Source organism: Zootoca vivipara, chromosome 12 (genome assembly GCF_965207765.1).
Source record: "Zootoca vivipara chromosome 12, rZooViv2.hap1.1, whole genome shotgun sequence".
Classification (NCBI taxonomy): domain Eukaryota; kingdom Metazoa; phylum Chordata; class Lepidosauria; order Squamata; family Lacertidae; genus Zootoca; species Zootoca vivipara.
The window spans coordinates 40,783,081-40,809,168 of NC_142595.1; the positions used below are offsets into that span (position 1 = coordinate 40,783,081).

Consider the following 26,088-nt stretch of genomic DNA (forward strand, 5'->3'; position numbering starts at 1 on the left):
AGGAAGCTCCTGCAGTCAATCGGAAGCTGCGCCTTGGTTTTTGAAGGTTTTCAGAAGTCGAACGGACTTCCAGAATGGATTCCGTTTGAGAACCAAGGTACGACTGTACCTCAGTATTGTCCTCGCTGATTTTGGATAGATGTTGCCTTCTTACAAGGCACAACAGCTGCGTCCAACTCTACGGCCCCCTATTCTCTACACTCCAACTGTATAATTATTAGAGGAACAGAACTCCACAAAACACCAAGGACGGTTCAGTTTCACAGGGGATTAGACTTCTGTTGAACTCTGAAGTGTAACTGCTGGATTTCTTCAGCAACATTCTGGACATTCTTAGCTGATCCTGCGCCTTGTCCTGAGATGGGAACACCATTGTCTCCTGAGTCAGTCAATATTTGGCCACTAATAAAGGAGCAGCAAACAGGAACAATCCATTGCAGGCAGGAGGACTTGCTGAATTTATCATAAGCTATTGTTCACCAGCCTTTCGGAGCCACACTCTTGCTTATCTCTTGCCCAATCTCCCATTCCTTATCCCAGAGGTGATGGCTGGGGAAAACCCATCTAGATAAAGCCCAAAGCCTTTTCACTGCATCAGGTTCTATCCAGGCGAAACAGGTTGTAGCTGGCCTGCCTCACTAGGAGGGGCTGCCACATTTCCAGGAGTCACTTCAAAGAAACAAATGGACAATTAGTGTTTTTAAAATCTCCCTCCAGTACTCAGATTGGTCCAGCAGGGCTCTTATTACATTATGTTATTTGCGTTCATTTTAACCACTTTGGTGTTTTTCTTCCCTGTACTCATTTGGGGCTCTGATTCAGTTATGTTTTCGGTGTTTGGTTGATTTTGTCATTTCTGTTTTCTTTAGCAGAACAAACAAGACGGTTCGACCTTGGCAGATACGTTGCCCCACGAGACATGCCAACTGCTGCGTTGCAACTTCCTACCTCCCCTTTGAAAAACGTCTAGAAACATATCAATCATTTGGTCATTGGCTTGTTTCCAAACACCCCTACCAACTTCTGTGGCCAAATGGAGGCCTCTCTTCTGGGGGGAAGATGTGCAAATGCTTGAGATTACAGGAGGTGGCTTTCACAAGCCAATTTAGCTAGTTCAGAGTAATGGCACCATTGAACAAGTTTGCAATGGTCATCACTAAGAGGCACTTAAAAGGTGGTGAAACCATACCTCTTGATACTGGTGATCTGAGGGTAGAGAAACTGCTAAAAGAAAATTTATGTGGTGCAGACTGGATAACATCACAAAAGACCAGCCTCCAGAACCCATGTTTTCATAGGTTCCTGTGCATTCAGGCCTCATCCTATTCCTGTTGCTATAATTTGTTTTAACAACTTTCAATACTGAATTCTAAGTTGCTGCTTTTGAGCCTGTTAGGATGGCCCATGCTGCCTTCTAGCAGGTCACCTACTTAGTTCAGTATTGCCTTCTCTGACTTCCTCAGAGTCTTAGGCAGAGGCCATTCAAATCACCTGATAACTTTAAAAACAAAGCAAAATCTGTAGATGCTAGGGACTGAACTGGTGGCATTATTGTGCTATTAACAATGAGTTATAACTTGTTCTCCAAATTTACTACTCCCCAGGAACCAGAATCAACACCTGGCGTCCTTAGAAGAGAGGCGGGAGAAATTTGGCTCTTTCTTTGTATACAATCATACATCATTGTGCAACAAAATGGTAGACTGAAGCTTTTCAAAACTGGATTTGTTTGTTTGAGCAATGCCAAGTATGAGGCTGCTGGTATATATCGCAAACACATTTAAACTCAGTAGTCAAACAAATACTATCCGCACACAAAAGGGGAGGTCTTGGGAAACCCCAATGTTTACTAAGGTACCCAAGCAGAAGGACCCTAAGTTTTGAAGATCTTTAAAAAGTTCAAAGAGGGATGGAGCAGGGCATGTGTAGCTGGCTGGCACTTCACTGCAGCCTTTTGTTCCAGATAACAACACAGTTCTACATATGTAAAGGAATATTTTATTACATGAAACTGCAAGAGAAGACCATTCAGTCACAGGTTCCAGTTCTTAGCCTTAATCTTTAGCGGGCGTTAAAACACACTTAGGCTTTAATGGGCTAACACCCTTATCCTTTAACGGGTGTTAAAAAGCAAGGATAGGAAAATGCATTTATACTGCTTTATGACCACTAGATGGCATGCATTTTATTAAAATACAAAAGCAGGAGGAAAAGACTGGAGGGAAAGCAAACGGTAGCATTTGAAAAGGCAAACTGCAGTTGAGATACACAAACAGAAATAGATTTTTTAAATTCTACCCGATTCTAAAAAGGGATTTAAAACATTGCGATTCAACACAAGTAAGCAGAGACATCTAGAGAGGCATTTTGAAGTGAACCGGCACCCCGTTAGTGCAGGCCACCCGAATGCGCTGGGAGGTGGACCTGCCTCTGTAGTTACAGGGGGGTCTCTGGGAGCCTCCCCCAACAATGCGGCAAGCAGTGATGTCAAAGGGTGTGTTGCTGTCATAGTAATTCTCGCTGGAGTGGGTCCCCCCGTCACCGCAGATGGCATCCACAGCCATGGGGTCCCCATGGATGAAGGTGTTGGAAGGTTTGCAAACACTGTCGGTCATCCCCCGTCTCTGCATCATGAGGTTGCAATAGCGTCGGGCATCCAAGTCACTTCTGGTCTTTGGGGAGTCCATGTGCTGCCGGTTGAATTTCTCATGACGGGATTCCCTCTGGGTAAGCGCCGGCAAGACCATCAGGAATATCAGCAGCGAGCAGGCAGTCGTCTGAGCCATGGTGTCAGCTGCACTTAGGAATGGAGAAAGTGTAAGGCGATTTGCACACACAAAACTAAATGATTTGGTAAAGGAAAAGGGACCCCTGACCATTAGGTCCAGTCGCGGACGACTCTGGGGTTGCGGCGCTCATCTTGCATTATTGGCCGAGGGAGCTGGCATACAGCTTCCGGGTCATGTGGCCAGCATGACTTAACCGCTTCTGGCGAACCAGAGCAGCACACGGAAACGCCATTTACCTTCCGGCCGGAGCGGTACCTATTTATCTACTTGCACTTTGATGTGCTTTCGAACTGCTAGGTTGGCAGGAGCTGGGACTGAGCAACGGGAGCTCACCCCGTCGTGGGGATTCGAACCGCCAACCTTCTGATTGGCAAGCCCTAGGCTCTGTGGTTTAACCCACAGCGTCACCCACGTCCTTATGCAGAATGTAGGCACCCTATACAGTGGTACCTCTACTTACGAATTTAATGTGTTCCAAATGCACATTCGTAAGTTGAAAAAAAATGTAAGTCGAACCCGATAGGAATGCATTGGGAGAAAAAAATCGTAAGTCGAAGCAACCCTATCTAAAAATTTGTAAGTAGAAAAAATCCTATCTAAACCGCATCCAAGATGGCGGACGGAGCTCCGTTCATAAGTAGAAACATTCGTAAGTAGAGTTATTCGTAAGTGGAGGTACCACTGTATATAGAAATGAGCAAACCAGTGATATTTTAGGGAGCAGGCTAGCAGGCGGGGCCCATTGCTTACATCATAGGAGCCTACACAACACAAAACACTGTTGCTGTATGTAGGTTTTATTTTATTTGTTTGTTTATCATATATTTTGGAAATGTACATCCAGTTGTTTTTTTCCTTTAATTTTTTTGGGGCTCCCCAAGAGCATGGGGCCCTAAACTACAGCTTGTTTTGCTTATACGTAAATCTGGCACTGTTCCCATGCAGCAGAAGTCCCTAACCCACTGAGGGTTTGAGACCCATCGGCTGCCCACACCTGGTTTAGTGTGGATGCTGTCGCATGCTGACAGCTTCTGGAAGCCACAGGTGAGAACTGAATGCAGGGTGGGGACTAAAAGCGGAAGAAGAAGGAGCACAACGCGTCCCTCACCAGAGATACTACCCCCTCCCCTAACACCCCATACACTCCAGAACATTTAATTATAGCAACTCATTTGAATGTTTGAATTTTTTCAACAGATCCTACCTGCTTTGCAGAGCAAAATGGTCCCCCTTCCGAGCTGTGTTTTTCCCTTCAGGAGATCTTGTTTTACTGAGATGGCGAAACAGATCAGGTTCCCAGAAAAACTTTTTTTTTTAAAAAAATGGCATATTTTGCAATCCTCTGGACTGTGTGGAAAAGTGGGAGGCTCTGTTGCAAAGCTGTTTTCGGCAAATTGGCTGGTTCTAGACCACTCGTTGCTTATTAACCAATGGTTCTGGCTCATTTTAAAAAAACAATTAAATCAACATCATCATCTCACCCTTGAGAAGGTGCTGTGCTGCCAAAATGTGTCAGGGCCTTAGTGTTGACAAAGCCAGAATGGACAAGGCTGAAAACCGCACCCCACTGATTAAGGGCGGCGGGAAGGGGGGGGGGAGAGACTTTTGTTTCATGTTTCTAAGGAAAGAAAAGATGCAGAGCATCTGGAACTGATAATGTTTGGAAAGGAAAACATCGCTAGCTACTTTCTTCTGTTACACGTCAACCAAGCGAGGGGGAGCCAGGGAGGAGTAAATAACTACTGCTGAGAAAATTAGACTGAAGAAGATGACTGTGATTTGGAGCAAAGGAAGAACAGTTCAGATCAGCCTACTCTCTCTCTGAAAGGCAAATGTCACAGACCTTCTCTATTTTCCCTCGCTGAAACCTGAATCTTGTGGCATGGGTCTGCTGTGGGTTAAACTACTGAGCCTAGGGCTTGCTGATCAGAAGGTCAGCGGTTCGAATCCCTGTAGATAAATAGGAACCGCTACAGCGGGAAGGTAAACGGCATTTCCGTGTGCTGCTCTGGTTCGCCAGAAGCGGCTTTGTCATGCTGGCCGCATGACCTGGAAGCTATATGCCAGCTCCCTCGGCAAAATAATGCGAGATGAGCACGCAACCCCAGAGTCGGTCACGACTGGACCTAATGGTTAGGGGTACCTTTACCTTTTAAGCTTAAGTATCTCCTCTTCCCCGCTTCTTCCACTTCAAAAACACTGTCTCAAAAACTGGTCAGGGGGATACCTCCTGCAGAGACACATCTGACCTTTGGGTTGATGTTCTGTTGATACCAATACCATCTGGAGATTTCCAACAGACTTCCAAGCTGACTTGGAAGTCTGAATATCCCAGTACACATTTAAGGGGAACATTGGTCTTCCAAAGAAGGGAGTTTACATGCTCCATTATATTTACCCCCCACCTTAAAGCACCCACAGAGCCATAAAGGGCATGATGACTATTTATTAGGCATGTGCTCAGAAGCAGAATAAGGAGAGAATATAAATTATATATTAATCATATATAAATTATATGAAAAAGGAGGTTCCCAGATCATCACTTGGCTTGTTGTTGTTGTTGTTGTTGTTTAGTCGTGTCCGACTCTTCGTGACCCCATGGACCATAGCACGCCAGCCACTCCTGTCTTGCACTGCCTCCCGCAGTTTGGTCAAACTCATGTTCGTAGCTTCGAGAACACTGTCCAACCATCTTGTCCTCTGTCGTCCCCTTCTCCTAGTGCCCTCAATCTTTCCCAACATCAGGGTCTTTTCCAAGGATTCTTCTCTTCTCATGAGGTGGCCAAAGTATTGGAGCCATCACTTGGCTTAGTGTAGATTAAAATCCCACTGGCAATCAGAATGTTCCTCCACAGCCCTGGGCTTGTGGTGCCTGATTGCATGATGACAACTGGCTGTGTCTATAAACATGAACTCTGCACACTGGGACAGAACTGAGTGCGGAACCAGAGTTGCGAAAGTGTTGGGGGAAGCATTCCAAGCTGCTAGAAATTAAGGCTGAACCATATGCGCTCTGTATTGTGAATACCTTATGAATGGGGGTTAAATGGAAGGAGAAAATCTAGACATTTGGGGGATGGGGAAATGGGAAAAAAAGGAGTGGGGGCCTTACTGAGAAAGGCAGTGGTGACAGCTCCCCACCCTAATATTTAACTCCTATTCCTTTCCCTCTGAAACCTGATTTTGCTACAGTCATGAGCAACCAAAAACCTCCTATCCATCTTCCAGCAGATTCTATGTTCCCCCAACAATGATTCACTTGGAATAACTGTATGCCATCATGTAGTATAATTCATGGCAGGAAATGGTTGTAGCCTACCTGCTCTCAAAAAAACATGTTGCAAATACTGAGCGCCAATTCAATCTAGCCAGGACCCCAACTTTTATCGCCAATGAATCTTCTAGGTACTCTGCCTCCCCTATGGTAAGGTAGAGGTAAAGGTAAAGGACCCCTGGACGGTTAAGTCCAGTCAAAGGTGACTACCGTATGGGGTTGCGGCCCTCATCTCACTTTCAGGCCAAGGGAGCCAGCGTTTGTCCGCAGACAGCTTTCCGGGTCATGTGGCCAGCATGAATAAACCGCTTCTGGCGCAACGGAACACCGTGATGGAAGCCAGAGTGCACAGAAATGTTTACCTTCCAGCCACAGCGGTGCCTAGTTATCTACTTGCACTGGTGTGCTTTCGAACTGCTAGGTAGGCAGGGGCTGGGACAGAGCAACGGGAGCTCACCCCATTGTGCGGATTTGAACCTCCAACCTTCTGATTGGCAAGCCCAAGAGGTTTATCTAGCTAAACTCGGAAGTCCCTAAGCACCAGAGGGCCTTTACCTTGGCTCGATGACATGCCCTTCCTTCAGGTGTCCTTGATGGCCCATACAGGAAGATTGTTTTACTGGAGAGACAACACCCCCTGTGACTCTGGACAAATAGAAAGCATGTGTTTCTCCAGTGTCTTTATTATAGAGACATTCATACTAGCCTCATCTTACCATTACTGCATAAGTAGCCAGGGCGCACAGGACAATTCTATACCTCTCTGCCACTTTCAGATACCAATCCTGCTACAACACACATTGCCAGATTCTGCACAGTAGGGCTCAAAATTCCTCGAATGGTGACCTGTGTCACAAACTAGATATAATGAGCACTGGTATTAGAGTGCTCTGTAGACTGTCAGCTATAGTCTTATATATACTAACCTTTTACGCTCTTTCACTCTTGTCTAATATTCCTAACCCTTCTTTTAGACTCCCTTGGTTTATTTTGGATTCTGATAGACTTTTATATATATATATACTTTCTGTTTTAACTCCTTTTAAAACAAAACAAAACAAAAAGTTTTTAGATTTTAAATGAATGTCCCCTTCCCTCCTTACACTGGTCTACAACCGTAATAAAGATTTGATTTGATTTAGGTGTAGCCTACCACCCACATAGGCAGAAACATGGAAGAAAATCTCGGACAGTGCATTACTGCATTCCACATTCCCTCCCTTGGATGCAATAAGAAAAAGAAAAGGAAATGAAATTAAACACACATCAAATGTTATGCAACATTCTCCTCAGTTTAATAGTAACAGACATTGCTGCTTTCACAGAATCAAAGCATGTTTGTTTGCCACTTAAGGGTTTTTTGTTTGTTTGTTTTTTAATTGCAGTAAAGCAGAGCTAGACAGAATGGCAGCAAAGGGGGATTTTCCGTGGAGTTGCAAAGGATGGCATAATTGTTTAAAAGCTGAATATTTGGATCTGGGCGTTGAAAATCTTACACTGTGACAATGATGCTTTCGTCAAAGTGCACAGGCTCTTTGTTCTGATTACAGGCAATGACGATGTATCTGGACGATTTGTTATCGGAATATTTGCAAGGTGGGCGAGTTGAGCCACCTTTGTGCTTGCAGGTGGTGACAGTGAAGGGGCGGAGGGCGATCCTCAGCCCGTTCCCGTAATCCTTTCCTCCAGAATCATTGCACACTGCTTTGATGTTATTCGTGGTGTCGTGGATGAAGGTGTTCACGTCCTTGCATGGTCTGTCCAGCCCGCGTCTTTTCATCATGACATCACAATACTTATTTCCAACGCTGCTCTTGGGATAATCATAGTGCTGCTTTAGGAATGTCTGATGGCTAGGTGCACAGTAGGCTCCCAGTGCCAGAACAGACACCAGAAAGGTGAGGAGCCCAAGGCCAGATTCCTTGAAAGGCATCATCGTGGGCAACCGCCGCCTGAAAGAGATACCTGGGGGGGAAGTAAAGTGGATGTGTAAATGCTTTCTTTCCGTTTGCCCCCAGAAGGTGCTTTGTGAAACAGCTCGGAGTTCAAATGAATGCTGTACAGCAGGGGTCCCCAGACTACGGCCCCCGGGCCGAATGCGGCCCAATTGGCCTCCCAATCCGGCCCGCGACGACCCCCGCCGCCCGCTGCCGCCACCCACTCTTACAGCGCGCAGCACGGCGGCAATCTTCCAAATCGGAAAAAAATCGCCGAAAATCCTTTGTGCGCATGCATATGGGCCTCTCCCGACCCAGAAGAGGTCATTTCCAGTGCACTTCCGGGTCGGGGGAGGCCCATACGCATGTGCACAAGCGATTTTCGGCAAGTTTTTCCGACCGGGAAGCGCGCCAGTGCACCAGTAAGTGTGTGTGCGCATGCGCACAGGCGTGCACTCCCCCGCCCTCCGGCCCGCTGCGCGTGCACTCCCCTGCCCTCCGGCCTGCCGCGCGGTTGGCGTGGCGGGCACCGGCCCAAAGCCCGGTAAGTCTGGGGACCCCTGCTGTACAGTATATCCTTGCAAATTCTTATCTGCAAATGCTGTGGTGGTTGCTATCTAGCCAGGATCACATATCCATGTGGATATTGATACAAACCAGTCACATTGCTGCTTATGCATCTTATAATACATCTTATAATGTATTAAAGAAGTTTAATACACAATTTATTTATTTTTTAAAAAACACACTAAGTAGAATAATAGAAGCAAAACCACCCCACTCACCCTCTTCTCCCCCCCCCTTCTTCTTCCTGATTGTTTGAATCAATTCATAAACCAAGAGTTTATGCATTCACCACTAATAATGAAACACATGTTGAAGATATTTTTCAATTGTGATATACAATGACATGAGAAAACTTGGTATACTTATTTGTATAACATCATTCTTGTTTGTAAAACCCAATTAAAAAAAACTCCAATATAAAAGAAGGAGCTTAGACCGTTGTTGAGGGTCAGGGAGAGGAGGCCAGAAGATAAGATATTTGTACAAGCTCAGTTAAGTTTCTGGCTGAAGTGAGATCTGAGCAAGGGACTCTCTGGTATGAATCTGAGCTCCAGACTAGCACCAAGAGACCAGGGTTCAAATCCCCACTCAGCCGTGAAGCTCATTGGGAAACCCTGGGTCAGCCTCAGTCTCTTACCCTAGCCTGCCTCACAGGATTGATGAGAGAACTGATTGGAGAATGATGGATGCTGCCTTGAGCTCCTTGGTGGAAAGGTGAGGTATAAATGTACTCAATCAATCAATCAATATCCCTTTTGTATAAACTCCCTCAAAATCCTTCTGAAAGTCTTCACCAAGCACCACCAGGAGCTCAACAAGAGAGTGGGGTATAAGATTTATTTTCTAACCTTTAGGTTAAAGTGCTGTACACCTGGGAACACCATGAGCTTTAAGTAGCTGGGTTGGTGTTGCAGCATCAATAGATTTAAACAATTGTTCCAATTGTTGCTATAATTTGGCTGCTATAATCTTTTCACATAGCCTCTTACATAAATGCATCTTAAGCTTCCCCGCTCCCCTTTTCTAGTAGGATTTAAAGGTAAAGGGACCCCTGACCATTAGGTCCAGTCGTGACCAACTCTGGGGTTGCGGCACTCATCTCGCGTTATTGGCCGAGGGAGCCGGCGTACAGCTTCCAGGTCATGTGGCCAGCATGACAAAGCCACTTCTGATGAACCAGAGCAGCACACGGAAACGCCATTTACCCGAAAATCCATTGTGCGCATGCGCGTGGGCCTCCCCCCCCCGGAAGTGCACCAGAAATGACTTCTTCCGGGTCGGGAGAGGCCCATACGCATGCGCAGAAAGGATTTTCGGCACTTTCTTCCCAACCCGGAAGAGCGCTGCCACGCTGCGCGCCGCGAGAGCGGGCGGCGGCGGGCGGCGGGGGTCGTCGCGGGCCGGATTGGCAGGCTAATTGGGCCGCATCCGGCCCCCGGGCCGTAGTCTGGGGACCCCTGCCCTAGGCTCAGTGGTTTAACCCACAGCACCACCTGCATCCCCAAAATCCTGAACGGTCCCTGGGTGGGCTAGAACCACCAACCTTTCGGTTAACAGCCGAACGCGCTAACCGATTGCACCACAGAGATCTCTAGGATTTAGTAAGAGCTAAATTGGACTCACTTTTGCATGTTGCAATTTCTGCACACAACAGCTCCCTCATCTTGTGGTTCAATGTGGTATGTTCACCCCTCTTTAAACTATATATTCCCCTAATAATAACTGCATGCTTTATATTCTGCTTATGCTTCCTAGGCATTTAATGTTCTCTAACATTTTGCTTTTTCTAAGATTCGTCTGTGTGGAATGTGCGTTGAATTTCCTTTGTTACTCTGTGAGATTATTCCTCCCATCCAGGCCCATGAGAGGGTGGGGGGCAGCCAAGTACCGCGACTATAAGTTGGGCCAAACTTATTCAGGGACAGCCCCATGGAGGCCATGCTTTCCACAAAGTCCCAAGTGGCCCCTTGTAAGGTCGTGTCAGCATGGATGTTAAAAACCCCCAGGACAACCAAACTAGGTGTCTCCAGGAGAACAGCCGCCACGACCTGAAGCAGCTTGGGCAGGGAATCCTAGGTGCAGCAGGGAGGCTGGTACACCAAAAGGAATCCTGTACTACCTCTATTGCTCAACTTTCAGAACATGCAGTCAGAGAACTGGGTCTTTGCAATAGGATGCCTGGTGCAAGCTAATGACTTCCTGAAACTCACTGCAACCCCACCTCCCCGCCCATATGACCTGGGTTGCTGTGTTTAAGAGAAACCTGGTGGACAAGCGGTGACAAGGACAGGCCCATCTGCTTCATCTAACCAAGTCGCTCTTACAAATGCCAGGTCAAGTCCTCCATCCACAATCAAGTGGTGGATGACAGCCGTCTTGTGAATCATTGATCTGGCATTGCACAGCAGCACCTTCAGGTCGCTTGGGTCTACCTTGTTGAATCCAGTATCCTTGCGGTCAAGACCAGACCCAGAGGCAGGGATAGTTTTCAAACAATGACTAAACCTGTCTCCTTGGTAATGACCTGGTCATAAATCCACCATTGCTCTGACCTTTCAATAATTGTTACGCTCTTAGGCATCTACCACCAGACCCAATAACTTACTATTTCTTCTCTTTAGCCTCCTTTCTTCTCTCTTAGCCTCTCTTATGTTTTGCTCAGCTCCAGGTGATACTCTGTCAACCTTTGTCCAACCTTTTATTCTCTAGTGGCCAAAGCTTCTGGCCAATAGCACATGGCCAGGTTGCAAGACAGTCTTCTACTGGACCTCAGCCAAGGTCCAATAGGAATCCTTTAGTGACCCTCAGAACACCAATTGTGAGCACAAACCATTGAAGGCTGGTCCTTTAGGATGAATGGAACAATACCCCCCAACAACAACAGCGTGATCCTAGCCACTTCCTCCAGCCAGCCCAGAGCATGCCCCTAGCTGTCAACTTCCTCTTCCTCAGTATCAGATCATGCCAGTCATGAATGGATAATTAAATGCAATTTTGCAAAGCAGTTCAGATATGCCGAAATGTGTTTTCGAAAGCCAAAGCTGACGAAAGTCCTTCACAATGTTTCTGGAAAAGGGTCAGGGTTGCAACTGTAATCATTAGGAACCCTTCTTAGTCACTGCCGAGAGCTAGTAGGAAAACAATGTCCACTTGGAAGAAGGTTGGACCTGTTCACTGGCATCCAAAAGTGGCCGTGCGTTCGGTTTCCCCACCTCTGCTCTTTTAAATGCCTCCTGTATTTTGCTGCCATGCAAGATTCTTTGGCCTGTCTCTCCATCCCAAAACCTGATCTATTGTTCCCCACCCCCTGTAATTTCTTCATTACCATTTATATTCACCTTGGTAAAGACTGAATTCCTCAATGAATTCTGCTCATGTGTCAGGGTCAGTGTTCGTTTGTAATGAGGGGCAGAAATCCACACTCAATTAATACTTCAAACAACAACAACAACAACAACAACAACAACAACAACAACAACAACACAAAAACCTGAAAAGGCAACCAACCGAAAGAGGAACTTGCTGCCAAACATGGATGGCTCAATAGCAACCTTCAGGAAATGGGGACCCCAGTCATCTGAATTTGAGGCAGAAATGAGGCCCAGACCTTTTCTATTAATCTGTGGAAGACTTCACTGATAGCATAGGCCAGGGGTCGGCAAGGCTTACCGGGCATGGGCCGGATCACTCCCGCAGAGATCCTCCGTGGGCCGGACTGGCGCACCGCAACTCCGGAAATCGCGTTTGCGCATGTCTGTGGCACCGGAAATCACTTCTGTGCATGCCCAGATGCTGAAAATCTCGCCTGCGCAGGCGCAATTTTCAACATCTGGGCATGTGATTTCTGGCGCTGCGGACATGCACAGAAGCGATTTCGGGAGCCCCAGAAGAGAGTCCCTGTGCCATGCTGTGCTGGTTTAGCGCAGCGCACGGGGACTCTCTAAGCGGGCAGCTCGGTTCGGGGCAGCTCATGGACTGGTTAAGCGACCCTCATGGGCCACCTCCGGCCCATGGGCCTTAGGTTGCCGACCTCTGGCATAGGCCAAGGATGGGGAACTGGATTCAGCTGGTGGGGGCAGGTCCTTGGTTCCCCCACCCTTGGTATGCCATTTTAACAAGTGCCCATCACCTGACATCACTATGACGTCAAAATATCAATTCTTCCTTCCTAGTGTTTAAGCTGCGCTAGAAAGGAAAATGCAAAACCAGCTAAGCAAGGCTGGAAATTTCTGCCATGGAAACATAGGAAGTTAGCTGACCAGTGCTGTCTTCACTGTCTGATCACTTGAAGCTGATCCCAGGGAAACTGAAGCCCATCTTAGTCTGGAAGCTACACAACTGGAAGTATTATTTTAAAAAACCAAACATAGCTCTATCACCTTGCCTTGAAATAAAACAAAAGGAGCTTATTATTTTGAATTTTTCTCATTTAATCCCTCATTTGCCTCTTCTCACTTTCATAACACCTCTTTTTATGTGTGACTATGTCCCGCCTTCTCTTTCCTGCAGGATATTCTGTAGCAGCAAAAGCCAAAGGGGCCATGCCACACCTGATATGATCACAAATTTAGTATAGCGGTAGTTCCTAAATTTCTCCCATGGCTACTTGAAAATTACCAAGGATATTGTCAGACCACTTAATGATTTCTTTTCTGTCTGTTGTAGTATTTGCAACACATGGCAACAAGTGCTCTGTGGTTCTTGATTGTATTTCAGTGCTTCTTTTGTTTCTTATATTGTATTTTATTGCATTACAATTAGGATTGTATATAATTCAGTGGAATTCACAGACACACCAATGGACCACAGTTAGAAAACATCTGTATCATAGGATAAGAGTTCACTGCTTAGAGTCCACTTTTTCAGATATATCTGAAATAGTTGAATTTTTAAATTTATTAATACACTTTTTCCTCAAAAATACTTTCCAAGTGGGGAGGAAGGAAAATTCTGTGTCTCAAATTAGCAATAATCCCCAGATTACCAGTTTTCATTCTTTTTCTCCTTAAAAAACAAAAACAGATTCCTAGCATTTTTATAACATTTATATAACAAAATGTGCATTCTCCAGTTTTCTTCTTTTTTCGTGATAAATAAACATGTATTTCCATTTTCAGTATTTTATTCTGTCCCTCCCCCATAGAAAGAAAAAATCACTCCATGCTGTAGAATAATTTCTACAGATGCCCAAGCCTCCAAGACTTGTTTCTTTCTTCTGTTTAATAGAATTCAAGTAGAAAAGTGGGGAAAGATAATTGAAACAGCTTTCTCTAAATGGCAGCAAAAAAAAAGTTTGACATGGGAAGTAATGGATCTTTCAAAATCCATTCAAACCAGAATAATTATTTCTTAATTTTTATTTCTTGCTCTCTCTACATCGATAGAAAGAAATAATTGAGTATTATTACATCCAGATACTAGAGAAGTTGTAGTAACCATATGATTGTGAAATGTACCGTACAATTGGGACTGTAAATCACTAAAAACAACATCAAAGAATGGGAAGGATTATAGTACAGTGTTACAAAATACCACAGTTTAGGATTGTGACAGGAGCCATATTGGTTATAGCTGCTTGTGCATAGTGGAAATTTAACTGAGTTAAAACCAGTTCTTCTTTTCTGGGGGTACGCATACCCCCAGAATTGAAGTTTGGCCTCATTGAGGGGCAGTATTTCAACATGAGTAGGAAAAATGAGAGTACCCCTAAACATTTTTTTTAATAGAAAAAAAGCAATGGTTAAAACTATAGCAAAAATACTGACAAGACACGTGGACAGCTACTCACCAAGAAGCAGAAGTAAGTATTAGGCAGTTTCTGGTGAGCAAATCAGATGTTACAGAATCTGAGCCACAGAAAGTAAATCGTTAGCTTGCTTGACAAATAGACAGGAGCCTAACCGCAGCAACTAACCACCAGCTTGCTTGCTCATAAACCAAGATACCACTGTAATGTATAATTTGCTTAAAAGCATGGTTTCCTAGCTGTGTACAGCAGGAATACAACATACAAAAGAAAATCAAAGACAGTTGAATTTTTTTTGGGGGGGGGGAGGGGGTGTTGTTTAAAATGGCTGCTGAAATTTAAAAAGTCACCGTTTTGGCCGTATGGGTTTTGTGTGTTCTGAAAGGAATCATATAAGTATGTGGACCGTTCTTACAACGTTGCCTATGCCAGCCACTGAAAGGTGTAAAAGACAGAAGTGAAATATGAAAAGAAAATGAATATGAAAGAAAAAGTGTTTGATATGTGTTGTATTTGCAATATAACATTGTTGGTGATGTGGAGTCCTGTTTTTCTCTACCTGTTTTTGCAGTTTAAATTCACAATGGAAGGGGGAAGAGATACCAACAGTGCAGGATTGGCAAATAAAAATAATAGAATTCATGAATTTAGCCAAAATGACTGCAGCTGTATAAGGAACATCCCCAAACAAAAAATTCAAAATGAGTGGAAATTGGTAGAGGACTATCTGAAAAAAGAAGGTATAAAAACTGATCTGGTGATTTGCTTAAGTTAAGTAATGTATAAAGAGAGACATTTATTAGACAAAGGAAGAAGGTACTCCTGTGGTAGGTGGTTCAAATAAAGGAATTTAAGAAAGCTAGTTAAGAGGGATGAAAGCTATAGGAAGCGATATGCTAAAAATCAGAAGTATTTTAAATTTTTATTTTTATTTCTTTTCTTTTTTCCTTGTTTTCTTTTTGAAATTTTGTGTTTTGATTTCATCTTGATTTAAACCTTTTGTATATCATTTGATATGTATTGTGTTGAGTATAAGTTTGGATGAAATTTTATTTTGAGCATTTATTTTTATGTTTTGCTTTTGATATTCTTATATCTTTTTCGGTTTCTTTATATTTTGTAAATCTTTTGTTTTTGTTATATTTTGTAATGTTTTAAAGAATTGAAATGAATATAATAATATATATTTTTACAGTGCTTTAAACTGAAACACTTCTTTGATGGGTCTAGATCCAGCTTCAGAGTCAGCTGGGTACATTAACCCAAGCATCAGAGAGCAAAGCCAGCCAGGGGTCGGGGGTGGCTGCCAGAGGCCTGCCAGACTTATGCCCCGTGCCTCCCTGCCAACCAGTCAGGGAAATATGTATCTCCCGCAGAGACGCATCTGACTTTTGGGTTGATGTTATATTGATGCCTTTTGAAGATTTCTCTCTCTCTCAGTTTCCAACAGACTTCCAATCTGACTTGGAAGTGTGAGTCCCATGTGGGTCTAAATATCCCCCCACACTTTCAAGGGGAACATTTGTCTCCCTAAGAAGGGAGTTTACATTCTCCATTATATTTATTCCCAGGCCTCCAGGCTCCCACAGAGCCACGAATGGCAAGATGACTATTTGTGCACCCCTTGGGATGTGCTCAGAAGCATCCCTGGGGTTGTGGTGGCTAATCACATGGTGACAACTGGCTGTGTCTATAAAGGTAGGACGTGGGTGGCGCTGTGGTCTAAATGACTGAGCCTCTTGGGCTTGCTGATTGTAAGGTCAGCAGTTTGAATCCACGTGACGGGGATAAAACAGGAAACTTAGACCATTGTTGAGAGTCAGGGAGACGAGACCAGAAGATAGGATATTTGTACAAACTAAGTTAAGTTTCCGGCTGAAGTGAATTCTGAGCAAGGGACTCATTTGTATGAATCTGCGCTCCCGACTAGCACGGAGAGACCAGGGTTCAAATCCCCACTCAGCCGTGAAGCTCATTGGGAAACCAGCATAGCTGCCAAGTTTTCCCTTTTCTCGCGAGGAAGCCTATTCAGCATAAGGGAAAATCCCTTTAAAAAAGGGATAACTTGGCAGCTATGGAAACCAGTTTCTCCCCTCCTCTATTATATAAAGGAGGATTGCTGAATCATAAATGTAGAGAAGAAAACTTTATATAAAGCAAATGTAAGCTCCCCTCCGCCCACACCGTCTTTTGCACCGAATGAAGTAATAATAATAATAATAATAATAATAATAATAATAATAATAATAATAATTTATTATTTATACCCCGCCCATCTGGCTGGGTTTCCCCAGCCACTCTGGGCGGCTTCCAACAGAAGAATAAAACACAATAATCTATTAAACATTAAAAGCCTCCCTGAACAGGGCTGCCTTCAGGTGTCTTCTAAAAGTCTGGTAGTTGTTTTCCTCTTTGACATCTGTTGGGAGGGCGTTCCACAGGGCAGGCGCAACCACCTTATCTCAAGTGTTATCTCAAGTTCGAACCTTAATGACCTTGCAGCTGGTTCTGTTCCGCAGTTTGTGATCTCATATATTCTAGCACCCGCCTATACTTTAGTCCATTTAAGGTAATTAATTTAAGCATTTAAGCTCTAATTAACAAGAGAACAATGGCTTCTTAATGGCGGCGTTGGAGGGTTTTTGGCAGGTGAAGTGCCTCAACCTCTAATATGATTGTCATCAATTAAAGAAAAATGTTGCTATGTTTTACCCACTGTTTGGTTACCATAGTAAATACATTGGGAACAATCTATGAATGAAAATATTGCTGGCCGCCACCCCGTAAACTAGGTTTTCTTCGGTCTTGCTGTAGCCTTATTAGCTGATAAGGGTTCTTAAATTGTGCCCAGGCAGGGACAGAGACAGTCAATAACGACACCGGGGTTGAGTTCCATTCAGAGAAAGAGTTTAATTCTTATTAATAAGAGACTCTTGGTGATCAGATCACGACAAGAGTAAAGAAACACAAATTTGCAAAGCTTCTTATATACTTCTTGGGCTCCTCCCCCCCTCCTCTGTAAATGTGCGCACGCAAGGGGGTCACAAGTACATATAAGGAAGATCCGTATCCTGTCATAAACACATGCTGACGCAGCAATGCTACCCCGGTAGCATCCTCCAGCAGCCTTGAGTGGGGGATTGCCAGTTCTGTGCGTCAGACTGATAGCGCCAGACAAGGCCATCCATCCGGCCTTGATAGCAAGCTGGGCATCCTGTTCCTTTTCCTTACATTACACAGAGAGAGGCAAAGAAAAAAACATTTTAAGCAAGACATCCCAGGGATATGTGTGTGGGGGGGGGGGGGCTAAGCCATACACTCGGAATTATACAATGCAGGCAATGTAAACTATAGGATCAGATCTAGCTCAACAACACAATTAAAAAACCTCTCCCTTCATTGCCTACGTTCTGCAAGTTGACTCATTTTTAATTATGTATGGGCTGTAGCTAAATGAAAACATAAATTCTGAAAATTAAAGCCTGTAACCTCAGACATCTTGGTATCCACTGTGTATGTAGCAAGGTAAACGTTGGTGCCCGTTCAGGTCTTCAAGCTAATTTCGTGAGTCATGTGAGTGGAACTGGGTTTTATTTATTTCTTAAATCTATCTGTCTAACTACACTATACTTTCATGGTTGTAATGGGGTGGAGGAAGAGAGATGGGAATGGGGAAGGGCCACAACTCAATGCTAGGCAATACAGTTGTACCATGGATCTTGAACTCCTTGCGAGTCGAACATTTTGGGTCCTGAACATAGCTGCCAAGTTATCCCTTTTTAAAAGGGATTTTCCCTTATGCTGAATAGGCTTGGAAAACTTGGCAGCTATGGTCCTGAATGCTGCAAACCCAGAAGTGAGTGTTTTGTTTTGTGAAAGTTCTTTGGAACCTGAATGTCTGACACAACTTCCTCGGCTTCTGACTGGCTGCAGGAGCTTCCTGCAGCCAATCGGAAGCAGTGCCTTGGTTGCCGAACATTTGGAAGTGGAACGGACTTCTGGAATGGATTCCGTTTGACTTCTGAGGTACCACTGTACTGAAGTAGATGGGCCAATGTCTGACTACAGTATAATGCAGCCTCATAACTTCCTTTTTTCTGGATACAATTTATTAATTTTATAATAACAAAAAAGAACAACAAAGAAAGAACATCATAATCAAAAATTTAACTCTTACATCTTAACTGACTTCCCTCCACTCCCCCTCTTGGTTCCATTATTTTATACTTATTCATGCACAGCTATAGAATCTTATACAGTGGTACCTCTGGTTATGGATTTAATTCGTTTCGGGGTGCCGTGTGCACCCTGAAAAATCCCTAACTAGAGGTGCCGCTTCTTTGCACGCACGGGGCACAATAGAGCGCTTCTGTAGACGCGCGAGCGGCGAAACCCGGAAGTATACATTTCCAGGGCGCTGCAGCTGTAACACGAAGATTCCATAACCTGGAGGTTACGCAACACAAGGTACCACTGTATTCTTAACTGTTCAGTTTTAAAATCTTATTCATGTTGTTACAAGTGACCTTTAGAAGTTTGACTAATGTAGAAATCTATACGCAAAGCTAGCAATATATGCCTCAAACATTCCCCCCCCTTTTATTGAAAAAAACAATGTCCTTTTCTTTCTTGGGTTTCAAATTGTATTATATGTCCTGCATAGTTCATTAGTTTGTTTTGCCAATCTTCTTCATCTTCTTTGGCGGTGCCTTCTTCCTTCTACAGCGATGGCCTGGTCTTGGCCTGGTGTCCACTCTCAGTTGCAGGAACAAAGTCTTTTGCATGCTAAATCCGTTCAGTCCTGTACCTTTCAAAATCATAGCTTCTGGGTTGTGTTTTTTTTTTAAAAAAAAGCAAAAATAATTTTAAACTTTCTCTTCAAATCTTTATATGTCACTTCCCAGGCCTTCTTAATAACTTTGCACGCCACCACATATAGTAGCCTCTCATACGATTTTCCCTTCTTTCCTGTTTCGTCTCCATCACAACCAAAGCCTCCCAAATCAATTCACATGAGGTCCATTTTTATCATGGACCACTCTTACTTTCCCTTGCAGTTTCCTACATCCTCCCATCTCCACCTTTCCCACCTTAGTAGTTTGTACATTCACCTCTTTGAATTCTCCACAGCCTCTGAAAGTAAATTGGTGTTTTCCCAAACTTGAGAAGCTGCCTTGTCAATATTTCCCCTTATTTATTTTGTCTGTTCAAACAATTCGCTTTTAAATTCTAAAAGCAAATCGTATCCTATATAATAATGTCCAAGTTGTCCCTGCGTCCAAGCTGTCCCGTGTGTCCCTGGGTCAGTGCGCATGTGCGCTAGGGATACAGGGATTGGACAGCAGAGACTGCACGCACGCACTCTCCCCCCCCCTGCCTCCTCCAACCGCCGCTCCCGCCGAACACCGCCTCACTGCAGGGCACGTCAGGGAAGCGAGGGTGGAGGCTGGCGAAGGCCTCCTCACAACCCTCCCTGGCCCGTGAGAGGAGCGGCGGTTGGAGGAGGCGGGGGGGGGGGAGTGCGCGCGTCCTTCCTGTCGGCGGCTGGGGGAGAGGAAGGAAGGAGGAGAAAGCAGCGCTTTCTCCTCCTCCGTTCCTGTCCCCCTGCCGCCGACAGCAAGGACGGGTCCCAGGGTTCGGAGAAGCGCTGCGCAAGCGCTTCTCCAAACCCTGGGATGTCTGCTTCCTGTCGGCGGCTGCGGGAGAGTAACGGAGGAGGAGAAAGCAGCGCTTTCTTCTCCTCTGTTCCTGTCCCCCTGCCGCCGACAACAAGGACAGGTGCCAGGGTTCGGGGAAGCGCTGCGCAAGCGCTTCTCCGAACCCTGGGATGTCTGCTTCCTGTCGGCGGCTGTGGGAGAGGAACGGAGAAGGAGAAAGCAGCGCTTTCTCCTCCTCTGTTCCTGTCCCCCTGCCGCCGACAGCAAGGACAGGTCCCAGGGTTCAGAGAAGCGCTGCGCAAGCGCTTCTCCGAACCCCAGGATTCTAGCACCCGTTATTGAACGGGCTGAAAACCACTAGTAAAACATATTTCTCTTGTGTTACGACCTTGCTGGTTATTTTTCCTTCTGCCATTTCTAATTTGGGATGCAGGGGGCCCCAGTTATCTCCCTGTTTCCCACCTTTCTTTCTTAGATTAAATTCCAAAACATAGAATTGCCCCCACCCCCAGGGAAGGTATTATATTATTTTGGCTTTATCAGTACTTTGTCAAGGCCATTTCACTAGACAGAGTAAAATAAACCAGAACTTCAAGCCTCCCCCCTCCCCCCCTTCCACTTTGCTCAGAAAAACAGATTTAGCAGATTTAACAATTATTCCCATCTTTACATCCATTCACATCAAAATAATTTTTAATTCCCAAGATAAATAAAACTTAATTATTTTAAAATCTGATTTAGTCCAATATTAGCAATGAATATTAAATATTAGTCCTCTTTTCTTTTTTAATCTTGATTTTTAACCACCGTTACCTTTTAATAGAATAAGTCCACAGTTAGAGTTCCTTAGGTTAGGAGTTTTCAACGCTCTGACACTCTGAAAGATCAAAAACTTCTTTCCCAAAAAATAATGTAGATTCAGAGGACCAGAGAGGAAATTTGTGGTATTCTTCCATAGAGTAACATTGCAGTCTTTCTCTGGTTTAGCCTCCATTTTAAGCTGTTGATAAGGCTCTATCACTAGGCAAATTATCCAGCCCTGGAGATTGCTGATGCACGTACTCACACAGTGAAAAAACCTCAACACCCCCTCACATCTGGTCATCAGAGCAATTAGTTCCTGAGCATATACAAAGTTTCTTTCAACACACTTTGTTAAACAAACCCAAACTTTTACACATTTGTTCGTTCTTGACACTTGTTAGCGATTTTGTCATCACATCTGCAATGTTCTGATCACTAGGCACATATATACATTCAATTACATTCTTTTGTATATTGCATCTGACATTTTGGTCTTTAATCGACACATGTTTGGATTTTGATTTGAACTGGTCAGTATAACTCAATGCAATACAAGCTTGATTGTCAACAAACACTTTCACTGGTGCATCACATTTTATATCAAATCCAAACTACTCTTCTTCTTCTTCTTCTTCTTCTTCTTCTTCTTCTTCTTCTTCTTCTTCTTCTTCTTCTTCTTCCTCTTCCTCTTCCTCTTCCTCTTCCTCTTCTTCTGATTCTTGCTGCTGGTCGCTTATCTAACTCTTCCACCTTGTGACTCAGATAAGCAGACATGGAATACTTTGATTATGGGCATTGCCCTGATTTATTGCTGCATGCATAGCAAGCTTACTTGGTTTCTGTTGAAAGGATCGTACCCAGAAAAGGAGGCCACTTCATTGAGAAACTACGGGCACTTCCCAGCTTAACTCACTGAATACAGTGGATACAGGTATAGCAGGTTTGAAGTAGGGTGACGAAAAATAGGTCCTCTTGGTTCTATCCTCCTTTGGCCAGAGACAGGCAGGCAGGCAGAGAAGGGCAAGAGAGAAGACTGGAAGCCAAATAAAGGAAACAGTAAGTTATTGTGTTTGATTGTTGTTGTATAAGAGCATAACAGTTATTGAAAGTTCACAGCAACCGTGGATCCATTTCAGTTGATGAGAGGTGGGAGTAAAAATCTACACAGAATTAACACTGGAAACTTTAAGCACATTATACCTAAATGAATCTTGGGTAGGGCTTTTAATGTTTAATAGATTATTTTATTTCATTTTTCTGTTGGAAGCCGCCCAGAGTGGCTGGGGAAACCCAGCCAGATGGGTGAGGTATAAATAATAGATTATTATTATTATTATTATTATTATTATTATTATTATTATTATTATTTCTGACATGGGCTGCCATATGCTGAGTTTTTTTCTGGACATTTCAGCAAATTCCACCCAGACACTGGCCAAATCCCACCTCTGACCGGGAAATTCTAGACATATGGCAACCCTAATCTTGGGTAAAGAAAAATGTCAGAGAACATTACATGCTTATAGGTCTTTTCCAGACAGAACTCCCTGGAACTCAGTCCTGGCACCTCTCATGAAGGCACCATTGCCATTTAAAGAGAAGAAGAGAGGTGTTCGTGATGAGTTCTGGCACCTCTTTTTCTAGAAAAATAGCATTGCATGCTTGGGAAGCATAAGTAGAATGTAAAACATGCTGTTGCGTGCCAGGGCCCACGGACACGAGTATTTTGGTTTATGGGCTCAAATAGGCCACAACTTTATTAGTTACAGATGTGAGCGGTTTCGCTTAGGCTTTGGGTGAAGCCAGGCTATATCTTGACTCCTGCCCATCTGCTGGGAGTCATAGGGTGCCCCCTAACGGTGGTTTACCCTTAGATGAAGGGTAAACCACCGTTAGGGGGCACCCTATGATTTACATCAAATAGGGACACCCTGAAGGGTTCCCTAGTAGGGGTTGTGACATGGCCCCAGCCCACGTCCCGGCTTTGTACAGAATCCACAACCCCAGATCCCTTTAACAGGATGCCCTTACTTAGGACGCTCTGAAGTGTCATTCAACCGGATATCATTGCCGACATAGGCAAGGTGTACTCCGTCATTGCGAGACAAGGCTTCCTTGTTGAAGGTGATGGCAGGTGATTGCTTTCTTTCTGGCTCTATTAATGGCCAGAAAGGAAAGCTTAGACCATTGTTTAAGCTTTGTTTAAGCATTGTTCAAGCTGCCCACCAGGAAAGGTGAGCAGATTTATTTTAAGGGGAATACTTTTTTTTAAAAAAAAAAAGAGGGGCGAACATACAGCGTCAAACCACTAGATGGGGGAGCTGTTGTGTGTACGAATTGCAACATGCAAAAGTGACTCCGATTTAGGTCTCATTAAATGCTACTCATTAAGTGCTTCCCAGTAGTGATGTATGGAAGTGAGAGCTGGACCATAAAGAAGGCTGATCGCCGAAGAATTGATGCTTTTGAATTATGGTGCTGGAGGAGACTCTTGAGAGTCCCATGGACTGCAAGAAGATCAAACCTATCCATTCTGAAGGAAATCAGCCCTGAGTGCTCACTGGAAGGACAGATCGTGAAGCTGAGGCTACAATACTTTGGCCACCTCATGAGAAGAGAAGACTCCCTGGAAAAGACCCTGATGTTGGGAAAGATTGAGGGCACAAGGAGAAGGGGATGACAGAGGACAAGATGGTTGGACAGTGTTCTCGATGCTACGAACATGAGTTTGACCAAACTGCGGGAGGCAGTGCAAGACAGGAGTGCCTGGCGTGCTATGGTCCATGGGGTCATGAAGAGTCAGACATGACTAAACAACTAAACAACAACAAATGCTACTACGAAAGGAGAAATTAGTTAAACTGTATGTTTCAAAGTTCCGTTTATTGAAAAGGCTGTGTGAAAAGATTGATTATTTCAGGCAAATTTAGTTTTCATGCCTACATATTAGAGTGAATATCCGTTCTCCCCACAATCACCAGCCCCCATAGATTTAACTTCCATGGACAGTGAGGTGGGAGCACACAATCCTGAATATGGCAACTTCAGAACCCCCCCCCCCCCAAGGCATTACTTCACCCCCACAAAATATCCAACACATACATTTTTTCTAAAATGCGAATGAAATACTAAGCACAGGAATTTGCATATCATGAGGACTGTCCCTCGTAAATGTAGATAAATGTACATTTTCTCTGTCTCTGGCCAAAGGAGGATAGAATCAAGAGACCCTCTTTTTCATCACCCTACTTCAAACCTGCTAGACCTACATTGGCTCACAGTACATTTCCGAGCACAATTCAAAGTGTTGGTGCTGACCTTTGAAGCCCTAAACAGCCTCTGTCCAGTATACCTGAAGGAGCGTCTCCACTCCCATCGTTCTGCCCGGACACTGAGGTCCAGTGCCGAGGGCCTTTTGGTGGTCCCCTCACTACGAGAAGCCAAGTTACAGGGAACCAGACAGAGGGCCTTCTCGGTAGTGGCATCCGCCCTGTGGAACGCCCTCCCACCAGATGTCAAAGAGAAAAACAACTATCACACTTTCAGAAGACATCTGAAGGCAGCGCTGTTTAGGGAAGCTTTTAATGTTTAATAGATTATTGCATTTTAATGTTCTGTTCTGTTGGAAGGCACCCAGAGTGGCTGGGGAAACTCAGCCAGATGGGCGGGGTATAAATATATTATTATTATTATTATTATTATTATTATTATTATTATTATTATTATTATTATCATCATCATCATCATACCTGTATCCCCTCTCTATGGTTTAGGGTCAGAGCTGGAGCTCAAATGCATTCATTCAGTCCCTTGCTCAGATCTCACTTCAGCCATAAACGTACCTGGATTATACAAATATCCTATCTATTCGCTGCATCTTCCTGGCCCTCAACAATGGTCTAAGCTTCTTGTCTTACGTAGCAAAATCCCAGAGGCATGGTGGGTAATTTAATACAATAGCCAGCATCAGTAAGGTGGATTTTTTCACTGCCTGCATTTGAAATTTGTCAAAAACATAATAGCCAAAAGTCTACCCACTTGTGAAGGGTGTACACAAATGGAGTGGTGATGCGGTATAAAATACATTGTGTGGATACTGTCTTCCGTAGACTGTTGTTGCATGACAGTGGTCACGTACTGTGAAATGCTGACTCACCACATTGTCATTTATCAAGTACTGACTGGCAAGTGTCAATATTCACATGGATATGCAATCATGACTAGACAACATCCACTACAACATTTGCAGATGTGAATTCGAAAGGATATACAGTCGTACGTTGGAAGTTGAACGGAATCCATTCCGGAAGTCCATTTGACTTCCAAAATGTTTAGAAACCAAAGCACAGCTTCTGATTGGGTACAGGAAGCTCCTGTAGCCAATTGGAAGCCGCAAAAGCCCCGTTGGACGTTTGCATTCCAAAGAACGTTCGCAAACCGGAACAGTCACTTCTGGGTTTGTGGCATTCGGCAGACAAAACTTCCAAGTTCCAGGGTGTTTGGGATCCATGGTATGACTGTACTGTACAGTATTCATTTGAACTCCAAGCTGTTTCACAAAGCACCCTGAAAGAAAGCATTTATACACCCACTTTCCTTTTTTTCCAGATATCTCTTTCCAGTGGTGCCTTGAGGATGCCTTTCAAGGGGTCTGGCCTTATGTTCCTCATCTCCCTGGTGTCTGTGCTGGTCCTGGGAGCCTATTGCCAAGCCGGCTATCAGAAGTTCGTTACCCAGCACTACGATAATCCCAAGAGCAGTGTCGGCAAGCAGTATTGTGACGTCATGATGAAAAGACGCGGGCTGGACAAACCAGCATGCAAGCAAGTGAACACCTTCATCCACGACACCAAGAAGAACATCATAGCTGTGTGCACTGCATCTGGAGGGAAGGATTATGGGAAAGGGCTGAGGATCAGCCTCCGCCCCTTCACTGTCACCACCTGCAAGCTCAAAGGTGGCTCAAGTCGCCCACCTTGCAAATATTCCGATAACAAATCGTCCAGATACATCGTCATTGCCTGCCAGGATGGGAAGCCTGTGCACTTTGATGAAGGCATCATTGTAAGAGAGGATTTTCAAGGCCCAGATAAAAAATGTTCAGCATTCTAATGATCATGTTCACCTTCACTGAAAATGTTTGATTTCTTTAAAAGTTTCCAGTTCTAAAACTGAACCAAAAAGAAATGTTTAACAGAGTCTTTGCTTATTACCTTGCTGATTTCCTGCATATGTATCTTTCCTATGTCTGAGCCCTGAAAGCTCAAGGGTGTGTGTTTCTAATGCATGTGGAAATAAAAATGGCTTGCTTTAA

General features: G+C 44.3%; 3 protein-coding genes across 7 annotated transcripts; 1 reads left to right on the forward strand and 2 right to left on the reverse strand.

Annotated features, from left to right (window-relative positions):
* Positions 1 to 1,975: 1,975 nt before the first annotated feature.
* LOC118095832 (ribonuclease) lies at positions 1,976 to 4,046 on the reverse strand. 2 transcript variants are annotated; one of them, XM_035137109.3, is made up of 2 exons: positions 3,994 to 4,046; positions 1,976 to 2,794 (listed from the first exon to the last, which is right to left on the reverse strand). In XM_035137109.3, the coding sequence occupies exon 2, from the start codon at positions 2,784 to 2,786 to the stop codon at positions 2,355 to 2,357; it is 432 nt and encodes a 143-aa protein (XP_034993000.3). In that variant the 5' UTR covers positions 2,787 to 2,794; positions 3,994 to 4,046; the 3' UTR covers positions 1,976 to 2,354. The 2 variants fall into 2 exon arrangements, with proteins under 2 accessions (XP_034993000.3, XP_034992999.3); XM_035137108.3 differs by having other exon boundaries at positions 1,976 to 2,799.
* Positions 4,047 to 7,334: 3,288 nt separating this feature from the next.
* Positions 7,335 to 14,461, reverse strand: LOC118095034 (angiogenin-2). 2 transcript variants are annotated; one of them, XM_035135900.3, is made up of 2 exons: positions 14,356 to 14,461; positions 7,335 to 8,028 (listed from the first exon to the last, which is right to left on the reverse strand). In XM_035135900.3, exon 2 carries the CDS (start codon positions 7,997 to 7,999, stop codon positions 7,556 to 7,558), a length of 444 nt encoding a protein of 147 aa, XP_034991791.3. In that variant the 5' UTR covers positions 8,000 to 8,028; positions 14,356 to 14,461; the 3' UTR covers positions 7,335 to 7,555. The 2 variants fall into 2 exon arrangements, with proteins under 2 accessions (XP_034991791.3, XP_034991792.3); XM_035135901.3 differs by lacking the exon at positions 14,356 to 14,461 and adding an exon at positions 11,173 to 11,303.
* A 3,340-nt stretch (positions 14,462 to 17,801) lies between these two features.
* On the forward strand, positions 17,802 to 26,088 carry LOC118095804 (angiogenin-3). Of its 3 annotated transcripts, none has more exons than XM_035137058.3 (2): positions 17,802 to 17,886; positions 25,383 to 26,088. In XM_035137058.3, the coding sequence occupies exon 2, from the start codon at positions 25,410 to 25,412 to the stop codon at positions 25,884 to 25,886; it is 477 nt and encodes a 158-aa protein (XP_034992949.3). In that variant the 5' UTR covers positions 17,802 to 17,886; positions 25,383 to 25,409; the 3' UTR covers positions 25,887 to 26,088. The 3 variants fall into 3 exon arrangements, with proteins under 3 accessions (XP_034992949.3, XP_034992948.3, XP_060137768.2); XM_035137057.3 differs by having other exon boundaries at positions 17,855 to 17,877; XM_060281785.2 differs by lacking the exon at positions 17,802 to 17,886 and adding an exon at positions 21,675 to 21,830.